General features: G+C 44.6%; 1 protein-coding gene across 2 annotated transcripts in view; it reads right to left on the minus strand.

The window, feature by feature from the left end:
• Positions 1–6,093: 6,093 nt before the first annotated feature.
• COL4A2 (collagen type IV alpha 2 chain) overlaps positions 6,094–13,380 on the minus strand; it is a 145,295-nt gene continuing 138,008 nt past the window's right edge. For both annotated transcript variants that reach the window (XM_052773592.1, XM_052773593.1), the window contains exons 44-48: positions 13,138–13,284; positions 12,416–12,532; positions 11,390–11,581; positions 10,760–11,046; positions 6,094–7,838 (exon numbers count right to left, since the gene is read on the minus strand). In XM_052773592.1, coding sequence (XP_052629552.1) covers positions 7,584–7,838; positions 10,760–11,046; positions 11,390–11,581; positions 12,416–12,532; positions 13,138–13,284 — 998 coding nt within the window. In that variant the 3' untranslated portion in view covers positions 6,094–7,583. The remainder of the gene's footprint in view (positions 7,839–10,759; positions 11,047–11,389; positions 11,582–12,415; positions 12,533–13,137; positions 13,285–13,380) is intronic.

Genomic DNA, 13,380 nt, shown 5'->3' on the forward strand with positions numbered 1-13,380 from the left:
CTGACTAATGCAGGAGGAAGGGAAGAAAAACTGCCTTTTGTGGTGTAGAAAGGTGCGTGAAGGAGCACTAATGAGGTACGTGGTTTCTCTCCTGACTGCAGTAAAAAGAAGGGGCTAATACTCAGTACTGCTCCTAGAGCTTCCCAACCCTCTCGGCTACAAAGAACGCATACAGTGACCCAGGAGCTCGCACTGAGATACCGTAACCAGAGTGAAGAACTGCTAGTTTAAACACATCCCCTTCACCAAAAAACCCCCCCCTCCCAAAAACAGGCAAACAAAAAAACCCCCAGAGATGTAGCTCGCATGTTTCCAGTTCTGCAAGTTGTTGTGTAGGGACTCTTTCATCATCTTATGGATGCTTCTGGCATCATTTTCTAAAACTAAAGGTTGGTTGTTCTTACGCTTTGTTGTTGCCTTTCTCTGTCCCACCCAAATCATAGTTGTTTAGTACATAGGGAGGCAATTCCTAAATGAATAATGAATACTTTTTTTTTTTCTTTTCAAAAGTACATCCTCCTGAGCAACTTGCTGCAGGGTAGTAGCTTTATTTTCTGCTTTCAAGTTTACGTGCAGTACATGTATAGTGGGGAAGAATGGCTAGAGAGGAAAAAATCTCTGTGCATTTAATCATAGAATCATAGAATGGTTTGAGTTGGAAGGGACCTTTAAAGGTTCCTTTAACTCCACCCCCCCCCCCAACGAGCAGGGACATCTTCCACTAGATCAGGTTGCTCAGCGCCCCGTCCAACCTGGCCTTGAATGTTTCCAGGGATGGGGCATCTACCACCTCTCTGGGCAACCTGTTCCAGTGTTTCACCACCTCATGTCGCCAGTCCTGATTTAGGATCCTGCTGACTACACCAGTTTGTCGCGAATGGGTGGTTTATGTCGCTTAAAGAACCACTGTCAAAGGTATTAGCAAAAGTGGTTTTAATATGGTGTAAAAGTTAACAAAGTTTGATGGCAAGGTTCACTCTCTTACTGTACGGCACAATCATTTGAACAGTGATGCAAAGTTACCAAGGCACAAATCAAGGTTACCATACTACAAGGTTGTGCGCGATATTGGTCGCTTACCAAAGATCTGCCGTTGGTAAGAGGTCTCTCTGCCTTGAGGAGCAACCTTGAGAGGTGTCCCAGCCCAAGGGGAGATCACTGCCACGCGGCCATGCTGCCTAGCAGGGAGAGCTCAAAGGAGGCTCACTTAAGATGTCATATTTATGGAATAAAGCTCTTGGCTTGTAGTCAGATTACATGTGATGGGAAAGGTATGCATGAGACTCCTTGTACCCACAACTACCTTTGTTCCTTGATAGAGGACTCTTGGAAGAGCCACCTGCTATTCACGTGTTAATTGCATGATGGGTGTTCCAAGCTCATACGCATCGGTGCTCACTGGGTCACTCTGCTCCTTTGTGGGTTTTCAGAGAAATTGAAACTAGAGGAGTTCTTGGCCTGTTACCAGCTCAGGCCTTTACCTCCTTTGGAGCCTGTACCAAACTACAGCTAGTTTGGTTAAGGGCTTGAGTGCATCCGTCACACCTCATCATAAAAAATGTCTTCCTTATCTCTAGTCTGCATCTACCCTCTTTGAGTTTAAAACCATTACCCCTTGTCCTATCGCAGCAGGCCTTACTAAGGGGTGTCATCTTCTGGATTTGCTAGGAGTTTGCAGTTTAACACCTGCCACTCTATCAGAGACTTAACTGCACCTGCTCTGCAGTATTTAAAACTGTATACAATTAAAAACCTTGTACCTATTAACAAAATTCCAAGGCCACTATCTAGTCTTCCCTCAGGACTGGGAAGAGACAAACAGGCTACAACCTCAGTCTTGTTCGTGACCAAAGCGATCTGCCAACACATCGGTGAGAGGTCCGCCACTGGCTTCGCTGCGTCTGTCGACAACTGAACCTGTAGCACGCACTGGTTGCAAGGTCAGGCCTTTGCGAGATGTACATCCAGAAGGTACAGAACAGGAAAAATATTTGTAAATTTAACATCTAACACTTCTTGAGGTATAAATATTTGCAATTCAGTTGCATCAGCATTTGATTCATATGAGATCTGAAGGAATTCTTACAGTCTTTCCAAAAGCTCCAATTGGGTGTTTTCACTGAAGGAGATCACACGGGAACCGGTCTTGCGTGCTGTGCTTTTTGCCCTTAGGGCTACACTTGTCTGGCGTGATGTTCGTGGCTTTTTAGTGTTGCTGGCTATTATTGCTTGAGAATGTCTGGGTTATGATGGGTTGTCACGCTGGCAGCCTGTGAGAGATCATGGGGTTGCACAGCAGAACCAGGAGGCTGTGTGATATGTGGGAGCTATTGGTAGGAGGTCAGGAGGAGATGTGGATTGCTCAATGTGCGTGCTAGCCCCATGTATTTACTACTTTCTGAAGTCAGATTGTGCCTTCAAGCAAAACTTGAAGGTTTCTGGAGTTTGATGTAGGATACGTATTTTTTATTTTATTTTACTAGCAATTTAAACTCTGCTGTAGCTGAGCACCATTTTCACAGCCTGGTGTTGATGCTCTGTCTGCTGCGGCGGTGCCTATGCATGTCTGCAAGCAGTCTTTCATGTCTGCAGTAATTTTTAGAGAGCACAGTTCAACCCTCAATGCTGAAATTGCCAACATTTTTCTTTCCTGTTTAGTGGTGCTGTTTGGTTTGGGTTTTTTTTAACAGCATAGAGGAGCAATACAATATGGCCTGCTCTTGTGCTTATTAAATGTCCTAATATGAATTCATGAATTTCCCTGTTGCTTCTGTGGGTGTATCCTGCATTTTTTGCCCCTCACTGTCCTACATAATTTTACTGGAACAGTTCAGCTTGGCTTATTGACAGGGAGGAGCAGCGAAGCTGCAGGGTAGGGACTGGCAGCCCAGGAACTGCACTGATGCACGCTTGTTCTACCTCTTGTTGCCTTAATAGCCTCGCAGCCTAGCAGCTGATGTACTTTTAGCACAGCAGCTGTAGGCTGGGCCAGCGCTAGGACCTGCATTACCAGCGGCTGTGCCGTGTGCCTGGTCGATGCCAGCGCTGCTGCATCCCACTGGCTGCAGCAAGTGTTCTCCTCCACCGCTGCGAGGTTGCTTTCCCCATTAATAACCTCGGTGTGCAGCCTGGAGCTGGGCCGGCGGTGGCTGTGCCGCTGGAGCCCGGTGGAAACCCTCCCGGCCGGGACTAGCGATGGTGGGTGACAGCGGGGACCCCGCTGCTCCGCCTGCCCTGCCTGGCAGGGCAACCTCATTTTACAAGTATTTATTCCCCCCCCGCCTCTGTCCCCGTTCTGTTTGTCCGGATTACGTGAAGTGTTTGAACAGTGAAATAAGAGATGTTATTTTTGGCCACGCTGGGTGAATGAGCGCTACAGGCCTGCCTGTGCCCGAGGTGATGGCGGGGCCAGGCTGCGACCCGAGGGGGAGGGAGGAATGGCAGGGCGAGGGGCTGAGGATCCGTGCCGGGCTGGTTGGGAAGGCTCCATCCTGCTTCAGGCCCCTCGTGGGTGCTGATGGTGCAAGACCGCGGTTGCCGTTGGCCCCTGACAACCCCAAGAAGGCTTCGAGTCTCGTGGGGGCCACGAACGGAGCCTGAACGCCCCGGGTGCCCACCGAGCCGCTGAGCCGCCTGCTTCGGCTTGGTTGTGCCCTTGCCCGTGTCACGGTGGGAAGCACCACTGCCTGTTTTTACTGCTCTGCTCGTGGATCGTGGGGCGCAGCGATGTTACTTGCTCCCCTCGTCCAGTATTTCTTGCACCGACGTCCCTAAGGGCTGTGAGGCCGGGCCCCGCTCACCCTCGGTGGGCACGGGTGGCTGTCCCTGGGGATGCTGCTGACTGCACTGGGGGGCCATCAGCACATCGGTGGTGACCCCCCAGCCTCTCTTCTGGCAGCAGTCCCATACCTTGCCGTTTGCTGCTTGCCGTTTGCTAATTTTCTATTGCCAGGAGCCATGGACAAGCCCAGTCACATAGGGCGTGAATGAACTCTGCTGATCTGGTCGATACACTGAAGAAATAATTGGTGTCAACTGATGTCGCCATGTTGACTTTACTGTATCTGTGCTGATGTACTGATGCACTGTTACCTACAGAAGGGGAATATAGTCTCGTTTACCTTCTCCAGGCTCAGCAGCATGTTACACTTCAGTGTGTTTTCAAACAGGAAAGTGTAGGAAGCAAACAGCACGCTTTGAAGCAAAAGATTTGACTTGGTCAAACCCAGGCAAAACACTTGCAGTTTTTACATCCTAGGCTGGAGCACTATAGTTCAGTAAAAAGATCGTTTTGTTTTGCTGTAGCTTAGTTTTTCCTGTTTAAAAATGCTTTAACTTCTCGGAAGTGGGTTCTGGGATGACAGAATCGTGGAATGGTTTGGATTGGAAAAGATCTTCAAAGGTCATCTAGTCCAACCCTCCTGCCATGGCAGGGGCATCTTTCACTAGATCAGGCTCCTCAGAGCCCCATCCAACCTGGCCTTGAACACCTCCAGGGATGGGGCATCCACAGCCTCTCTGGGCAACCTGTTCCACTGCCTGAACACCCTCATTGTAACAAACGTTTGCCTTCTGTCCAATCTAAATCCACCCTCCTTCAGTTTAAAACCCCTGCCCCTTGTCCTGTCACTACAGACCTTCATAAAAGGTCTCTCTCCATCTTGCTTATAAGCCCCCTTCACATTTTGGCAGGCCGCTGTAAGGTCTCCCCGGACCCTTCTCTTCTCCAGGCTGAAGAACCCCGACTCTCTCCGCCTGTCCTCACAGGGGAGGGGGTAAACTTGCAGCTAAGAGGCAGTTCGAGTAGGTCAGTTCCCCTCCATGCTGTGCGCTGGGTTAGCTCACCAGGTGAAACCCTCTGGCTGCTGTAAGTATTCCACGTGTTTGCATGCGTGAGCTCCCTCCCTGTTTCAAACATCGATTACGCAGGCTTTTGAGAAACACGGGTGTGAGTACACAGACCTGAAGCGCATGATGTACACAAAGTACAGAAGTTCAAGTCTCCTTGGCACCTTGCGGGCTTTTGTAGTTTGTTTGTTTTTTCCTGCAGCATGCTGGTGAGTTCAACTCAATACTGTGCTGATACAGCACCGAACAAACTTGTTAAGAACAGCTTACGTGAGTCAGAGAAAATTAAGAGGCAAAAAAAAAAAAAATAGCTGTGTAGGAAGATTAGGCAATGTATTAGCCATGAAAATACAAATAGTTTACTGCTGCTGTTGACGTAATCAGTTTTTACAGAGTTGTATACCTTCCACCTGAATTCTCTTAAAATACTGAACGTGCTGCATTCCTGGAGTTGCATGCTGTAAAAATCACAAGTGATAACTGCGTGATCATCCCATGAACGCTGATGTCTAGCAACACCTGGAAGAGGTAAGTTGCTGATTCTTGGGTGTTCGTTACCACCATGTGCAATTTAAAAGAACTGGCAAATGTGGAATAGATTTGGCTTGTGTTGACTGCAGTGTTTTAAGTTCCAAGTATTTTATTTAGCTGAAACAAACACTAGTGTGATCAGTTTGTTTGGGGGCTGCCTTTCACAGCTACAGCATGGCCAGAGAGCTCATTTCAAGCTCAGGTAATTTCTCCATTTATGGATATATCTAATTATATGTACAACTAATCTAGGTTAGCCAGTGTGCTAGCTAAGAACTTTAATTTATGTTTTTTGTGGAGGTAACACTTGTCAAGTTTGGTTAATGTTGAATTAACCAATCTTGTAGATTATTTATTTATTTAAATTAACTGAATCTTGTAGAGCCTGAATAATACATTGCTTTAATCTGCAACATCACAATTTATTGGCTTAAATTGTTCCAACAACAGATGAAATACTGTATCAGTAGTTCAGCTTAAACAAGCAGTTTCAGAAACACAGCTTCCCTCTTTTCCCACTTTGATCTTTTTAGGTGCCATGAAATAAACAAGTGTATTCCTGGTTGAAGAGTTTGAATTTCAGTGGAAGGAGCTTTCTGGTAGTGCTTTTCTAATTCCTTAGGTCCAAACAAAGTAATTGACCCAAGCAGTCCATACGCATTGTATAGGAAAAAAAAACCCATTTACAAAATGGAAATCATCAACAAATAGACGTGTAGAAAAAAACAGGTTTTATTTATGATACAGTGAGGATGGAATGCAATTACAAAAGCCAAGAAGCACCTGAAGCAGGAGTGAGGTGAACTGTTGAAAAATCAGCTGTTATTGCTATAAAAGTCTCTTAGATTTCAGTTTTAAGCATTCAGGTATATAATCAGACTATGCGAACAGGAAATTTGCAGCCGATCCTTTTTTGTCCCTCGTCTCTTGCAGTGGTGCCAGACAACTTTGGGCTAAATTCCTTCTTTCTACAGAAGGAAAGACCCAGCCATTCTGGCCATTTATCAAGCCTGGCATGCAATAACCTGGTTCTCTATGGGAGGAGATGGTGCCAAATAATGCCTTGCTTCCTTCCCCTTTGCTTTTGCAAAGATGGCTGTGTGCAAGATGGGATGGTGTCATCCCATTGCCATGTGTCCCCGGCTGCCAGGACAGCGTGCCTTCAGACAGACAGACAACTGGCAGGTCTGGAAGTTCTGCATTTGAAGGTCGTGTGGCATTGAGCAATATACTCTCCTGCAAAAGCTACCCTACGTGCGATGGCCGCTGCAACAGCAGGCGGTTAAAATCTGTTTGTGATGAGCGGCTTGGTTTCAGAGGGGAAAAGCTGCAATGCAAAACCCACTCGGTGCTGCTGCTGTGGGGGTAGTGTGACACAGATGAATGTCCACAGCACAGTGGAGCAAGAGAGCTTTGTAATGATCCTTTGGCCTGGGGTATGTCTAGAAGAAAATCATCAAGCTTGTAAAATAATACGCTGATCTTCATCATATAGTCTCCCAGTCAAAACAGAAAGAGTTGCATTCTGTGGAGGCCTGTGGACATATTTTTGGGAGGCCTGTGGGCTTCTCTGCTGTTGGCAGTGGTTAAGTGCTAAAGCAGGGTGAGGCTTGAAAAAAACAAATACAATAAAAAGATGATTGTTTTGGGTGTGTTTGAAATGCCCAAGCATAAAATACAAGTTAGATTTCAATGCTGGACATAAGCACTTTCCAGAGTCTATTTTCAGTATTTTGCAAGGGTTTAGCACTTTGATCACCCTCTATTAATTTACAGAACTGCAGCTGTTAGTGTTTACTGTTGTGACAAATACAGCAAATAGAAAAGATACATATATTCTCTTAAAGTAAATGTAGTGTGTATCTGACCAAGGTAACCATTTATTATTGAAGTTTTTTTGGTGTTTCAAAGCTGGGAGTATTTGTATTATTTGGTAAATGACATAACGTTAGACTAGCAAAAAATGCATATATATACTGTATAGATAGTAGGACAACACAGCACTAGATCCATGTGTTAGACTTAATTTGTGTCAAACTTAATTTGCTTTTACAGACACTTTTAAAAATTAATTTTCCATTCAGCTTTTGAGGTAATAAGTTAAAAAAGCACCAACATGATTTATTCAAATGTCTAACCATCATAGAAGGTTTCACTGTATAAGAACTACATGATAAGCGGGTTCCTTATACTGAGAAAGACTTCTATAAATTTTTCATGCAGACTTGACATCTGCTGATATGGCTGCGGATGAGTCCTGCCTTGAGTGTATCTGCCGAGGGCTTGCTTTGGAAGGGCTGGTCGATCGTAGTGAGCCAGAAGCTGTATTTATTTGCAAAGTAGTGACAGGTTCCGCGTGCTCCGTTGCATTCGATGAAAGGAGTTGCTCTGAAATCTTCCAGGCAGCTCCCAGGAGAAACCAGCGACTGTCCTCCACCTTCATCACCAGCAGCAGTGTGCTAAACAAGACAAGGAGGGCAGTGTTCAGAGTACAACCTCAGGCAGTGCTGTCAAAAACTTACACGTGGGAAAGGAGAAAAACCACTAGAATTGCTCCTAATTCTTATCTCCAGAGCAGAGAGTTGGGCTACTCCTGCAACTATGTAAGGCTTAAGGATTCAGCTATGCTTTAGCTACACAAGGGAGTTAGCTCATATGTTGATGCCACTTTAACATCTTTTCTGTAGTTTGGATTTTTACTGTTGGAAGTCTTAGAATTGGAGAATCATTTAGGTGGGAAGGCCAACTGGAGGTCACTGCAGCTGGTCCCCTGCTCAAAGCAGGGCCAACTCCAAAGTTGCTCTCAGTTGCTCCAGGGTGCTGTCGAGTTGTTAATACCTCCAAGGATGGAGTTTCCATGCCCTCTCTGGGCATCCTGTTCCTCTGTTTGACTACCCTCCCTGAGAAGAACTTTCCACCATATATCTAACTTGAATTTCCCTAATTATAAAGTCTTAGTCTGCATTGCACATGAGGAGCACTGTGGAAACAAAATTAGCTTCTATACAAATAACTATGGCATATTCTTTGATAGCAAATTACACCAAACTCATGCATCTTTACACCACTGAACTGTTATCTTTGATACATACTGTGGTAACGAACTGAATGTTACTTTTCTTCTGTCAAAGGCATTGCTAACAAACCAGGCATTTCCTCTGTCCCTTTAAGAGCTGTACAGCTGCATTTTTAAGTGAAGCTGTTTAATTTTTTTGTTAAAAACTGAAGGAATTTGCAATATAAAAGAAAGCAGCTGGAAAATAAAGTAGTTTTGTAAATGGCAGGAGAAATCTGGGCACATCCAATATGTTTGCCTGCCTATGTTTTATAAACACCATACTATAAAAGTGCAAGCTGTAACTGGCTTGGTTTATGCTGTGAGAGGCCCACGTGTTTGTATAAATGAGTAACAGAAGTGGCCACCTTTTAACAGAGTAAAGGACTCTGACCTCCGGCTGGTGTTATAGGTTGATGTTTAGATAGATTTAAAAAAAAACAAAAAACCACCAGCAACTCCCTCCTCCCATACCCACCCCCCAAACCTGCAGCCCACCAGCTGTCTTACAAATTTGCAAGATTCGCTAAGCTATGAAGTTCAGGAGCAAAACCCTTCTATCATCCCTCTACAAGAACAAAGTTGGTAAGAAGCAGCATAAACTATTAAAACTATTACAGCTTTGAGGCCTCTGCAGCTGGAGCTGGAAAGCACTTAGTAGAAACTGCACATGCTATTTGAGCCCTGGCATTCCTACACTCAGTGTACAAGCTCCAACTCTATGCCTGTAGTATCTCTTCTTGTGTTGGCCACGGCCTCTCATCCTTCTGCAAGGCTTACGCCACTCTACCTTTATAGGATGGATGATAGTGGAGTGCCCTTGCTACATGAAATCTTCCTGGCTTCTATGGCTGTCCGAGCAGGAGTCCGTGACTCCCTTCATCATTGTACCTTAGGGGAAGGAGGTGACAAATTTCAGCCAAGGAAGTAGAACAATATGTACTCTGAGATAAACACAAGTGTGCTGTACTTCTTCCATAGTTGCCTGAGAAGCAAAAATGTGCACGCCAAACACTTCATTTGCTCCGAACGCTAGCTGGGAGAACACAAACTCTTCTTGGTGCGTGTTCCTTGGTGCTGGCAGACTTTGTCCTGGCAAAAGATTCTTGCTAAGGTAACAACTTTGCTGTTAAAAATGCTCAGTGTTTACACAGGGCTTTGCAAACATTTAGTTAATCCTTGGAATTCTTGTGAAGTAACTATGAGATTGGCATCAGGGCTTTTTATAGAAGCAAAACAAAGGTCAAACACAGGGCTGGTCAAAAATTTGACCTGCCCTCTCAAAACATGGGTGGTTTTTTTTTTTCTGTAACTAAATGAAAAATATCAGATTTCCTTTACCTTAAATTTTTCAGAAAATAAGTTTTTGGCTTTTGACAAACAAATGGTTTGTGGGTAAGATTGACTATTGTTCTTCTATGATGTTTTCTGCCAGAGAAATCTTTTTTTTTTTCCCAACCTCGTTTACTTCAGCATTCAGTCCAGTATTTAATGAGTTTACAACATGGGCATTCTGTTGCAGGTTTTGACTCCCATGTACATCAAGCAAGTCAGAAAAATGAGTATCATCTGTCAGATCATTCACTAACATTCTAGCTGCTCTTTACTGTGTTAAGCCCTCTGGTGCTTACATGATCTTTCTCTACAGTCTTGCAAGAAGAGCAGGTCAGGCCCTTCAGTAGGTCTTCCACTGCACACCTAATGCTAAGCTTTTGTGTAGCATCTTATTTCCTAATTATAAGATCACAAGATCTAAGAGATCCTATAAGTCATGGGATATACAGCTCAGCTCTTGTTACCATTAGAGATGCAACACTGAAGTTTAATTTTAAAAATGGGAGGCTGTCTCTCTTCCCAGACTAGGTGAAAGACTTTGGCTTCTAAATCTTCAACCAAACGTGAATGATTTTAAGTTTCCAAAAGACAAGGAAAAGTTTTGTTTTTTTTTTTCTCCAGATCAGCTTCTTAGTAGTCATGTACATAAGTAACTCCCAATCTTTAGCTGTGAAAATGCTTTGTAGGCTACTGTCGCACCTCAGTGCAATTTTATTTGTTAATCCACAGCTGTCCCTGTGTTCTGCTCCAAAGCACTATTTTGTACATAAAGTAAGCACTACAGATGCTATTCTGACAAGAGGCAATTTTCTCTGCAATTCACAGAAATTTTGTTTCTCCTCTTCTGCTTCCTAGAAACTAGTTTTGTAGTTCCCCAGTATGATGCATGGTTTTGGTGCTGCTGGCTCCAAAACAGAGCAGCCTTCCTAGTATCTAGACTCAAACTTAAAACCCAGTGCTACACAAAATGTGACACTGGAGAACAAATACCATAAGGAAGGAATATCCGATCCACAAACTGCGCCAGCCTTCAGGGCAGTGAGGAATAGAAGCTTCTTGGCTATGGACAGCAATTGCCACAGCTGGAGCCTCACAAACTGAGCAGCGACTGATATAAGGCCTGATGTCTTCTTCTGCCACAGGCATCATTGGAAGAGGTGCTGTAGTTGAGAGCCAGTAGGATTTATCATTTCGACTTGCATAATAACAAATATCCCCAGGGTTACAGTAGAGGAATGGCATAGTACTAAAACGAGCCAAACATGAGCCGGCCAGCCCTGTTAAAAAAGAAGGAAAAAAAAAAAAAATTATGGCAATCATTCTCACAGAAGACAATGCACATTTTCAGTTTCCTGCTCTTTCCTAAGCATGTGCCAGTAAAACCCTGTGGTCCAGAATGTTTTGCTGGCTTTACAGGTCCTCTTGAACAACACTAATGACTCCAGGAGCTTTCTCAGGGGCACTCTATGCAGACATACAGTTTTTATCTTCTCATTTTGGTGTTTCCTAAGCCTGTTTGCCAAAGTCCCAGCTTTCTCCAAGTTCTATTTATTTTTTGGTTTTGTTCTTTTCAGCCGGAGAGATGGAATTGAGGCTACTGCCAACAATATCTGCACGTACCTAGATCCTGGTTGTGTGCTTTCTCTTGTCCTTCAAAGTACAGTAGGCTGTATCCACTCCAGAGTTTGTTCATGCCAACTGGGCACATTGGCTCTTGATCGGACTGGCTGTGCTTCACCAGCAGGTAGCCCATGCTAACGCTGCGACCCGGCATGCCTGGCAGCCCAGGGCTACCAGGGCGGCCTGGCTGACCTTAGAAGAGGCGGGGGGGGGAAGAAATAACACAACTTAGCATCAGAGCATTTATGGGAGCACAAAACTATCTGAGCTGCTGACGAACAAAGCTTAATTGCATGAGGCCTCTTCTTATGGTAAGTTATTATTAAAACGGCTGTAGTTCTAGGATTATAGCAGTTGCTTTTGAAGTAGATTGGTGCTGGATCAGGCTCCCTCATTTCTAAGATGATGCATTTCACTATCAGAGCCAGAGAAAGTCACATATAAAGTTCTGATGAATTTGAGCATACTTTGTACAATACAGACGAGCATATTTTTCCTTTAAAATGTTTTCTTAGTCCAAGATTAACCAATGGTTTTTGAGTTGCTTGCATTTGCTTCATATGGTTAAAACTATGCTCTGCAAATACCTTTTTCTCTGTGTACTTAGCTAATTAAGATAGTAATCGTTCTGCTCTTTGATTGGATAAGGACACAGGTATTTCTTTTACAAATACATTCCCTTAACATCATCTATCTAAATATCACGTACCCAACCATTCATTTCCATGAATGTAACTGTTAGTAAATCACTAGGCTGAAATACTTAAGAGAAAACCAATATAAAAATACTCAGATCAAAACAAGCTCACTCACATGAGTGGACTGACATCTACATCTATCAAAACTTATTCTGAAAATACTGCTTTAAGACATCTCTGTTGAAAGTTAGTTGTCCCTTGTGAAGAAGCTGTGAAGACAAACTTTCTCTCTACTCCCCTCCTCCCCATCCAGTGATGTAGTAACTACAGAACAATTTATGGCAGTGAAACAGGGAAGAGGGAAGAAGTGCTGTGCAACATCTCTTACCTTCAGATCCCACTGGACCCTGAAACCCTGCTGCTCCTTGTTCACCTCTGGAGCCAGGAGGAGCTGGAATGCCACCCCTGCCCTGGAGTCCTGGCTCTCCAGGTGAGCCTCTGAAACCTTGCACCAACAATGGTTATAAGCACAGTGACTGCAGAGATATCAACATGCTACACACTTTGTTAACATGTTCTTTACTTCCATATGTGTGGTCCTATCTGCCAGTTTTACCAATTTACACTAAAGGCAAGATCCTATGGTTCTTCCACAGGCAAAGAGCACTGACTTCATTGGAAAAGGTTGCTGATCAAGACTACATGAGCCCCACAACCCTAATCTTTCACTCTTGCTACCACCATGCATCTCTGATGAGGCTAGTAGCAAGAGGTGCACTGCACTGGGGCCACGCATCACTACTGCTACGTTCCCTGGGTTGACAGTATGCCCACAAGGATGTGTGCATTTCCACCAAAGACATTCAGTCTTGATTTAAGTGAGATCCGTATCTGATGTTGCTTTGGCCATGTGAGTGTTGTTGAAGTTTCCTTCTGGTTTGCTTATGTTCTGAATGCTAGGAGGAAAGCCAAGCCCTGTCTTTGAAAGACCAAAATTTGACTCTCCTCTCTGACTTCAGAATTTAAAGTAGAAGAGAGCCAAAGCAGTGCTCTGGTGGCCTCACTCTGCTAAGGGGAACTGAGCTTTCACTCCGAGTGTGCGACTCCTACCTGGATCGCCTGGTGGACCCTGAGGTCCCATATCTCCTGGGCTTCCTTGAGGTCCTATATTTCCACGGGGACCTGGTGAACCTTGCTCAGCAACCAGCCTTGGAGGAAGAGGGGGCAGCCCAGGAGAGCCTGGAGGGCCCTGAAAGCCTGTGATTAGAAGCAAGATGAGATCGTGTGATTAACCCCTGCCCTGTATTTTCCTTAATTTGCTTTCATCTACAGATATGTTGCTGTTACTTGGCT

Source organism: Harpia harpyja, chromosome 22 (assembly GCF_026419915.1).
Source record: "Harpia harpyja isolate bHarHar1 chromosome 22, bHarHar1 primary haplotype, whole genome shotgun sequence".
NCBI lineage: Eukaryota > Metazoa > Chordata > Aves > Accipitriformes > Accipitridae > Harpia > Harpia harpyja.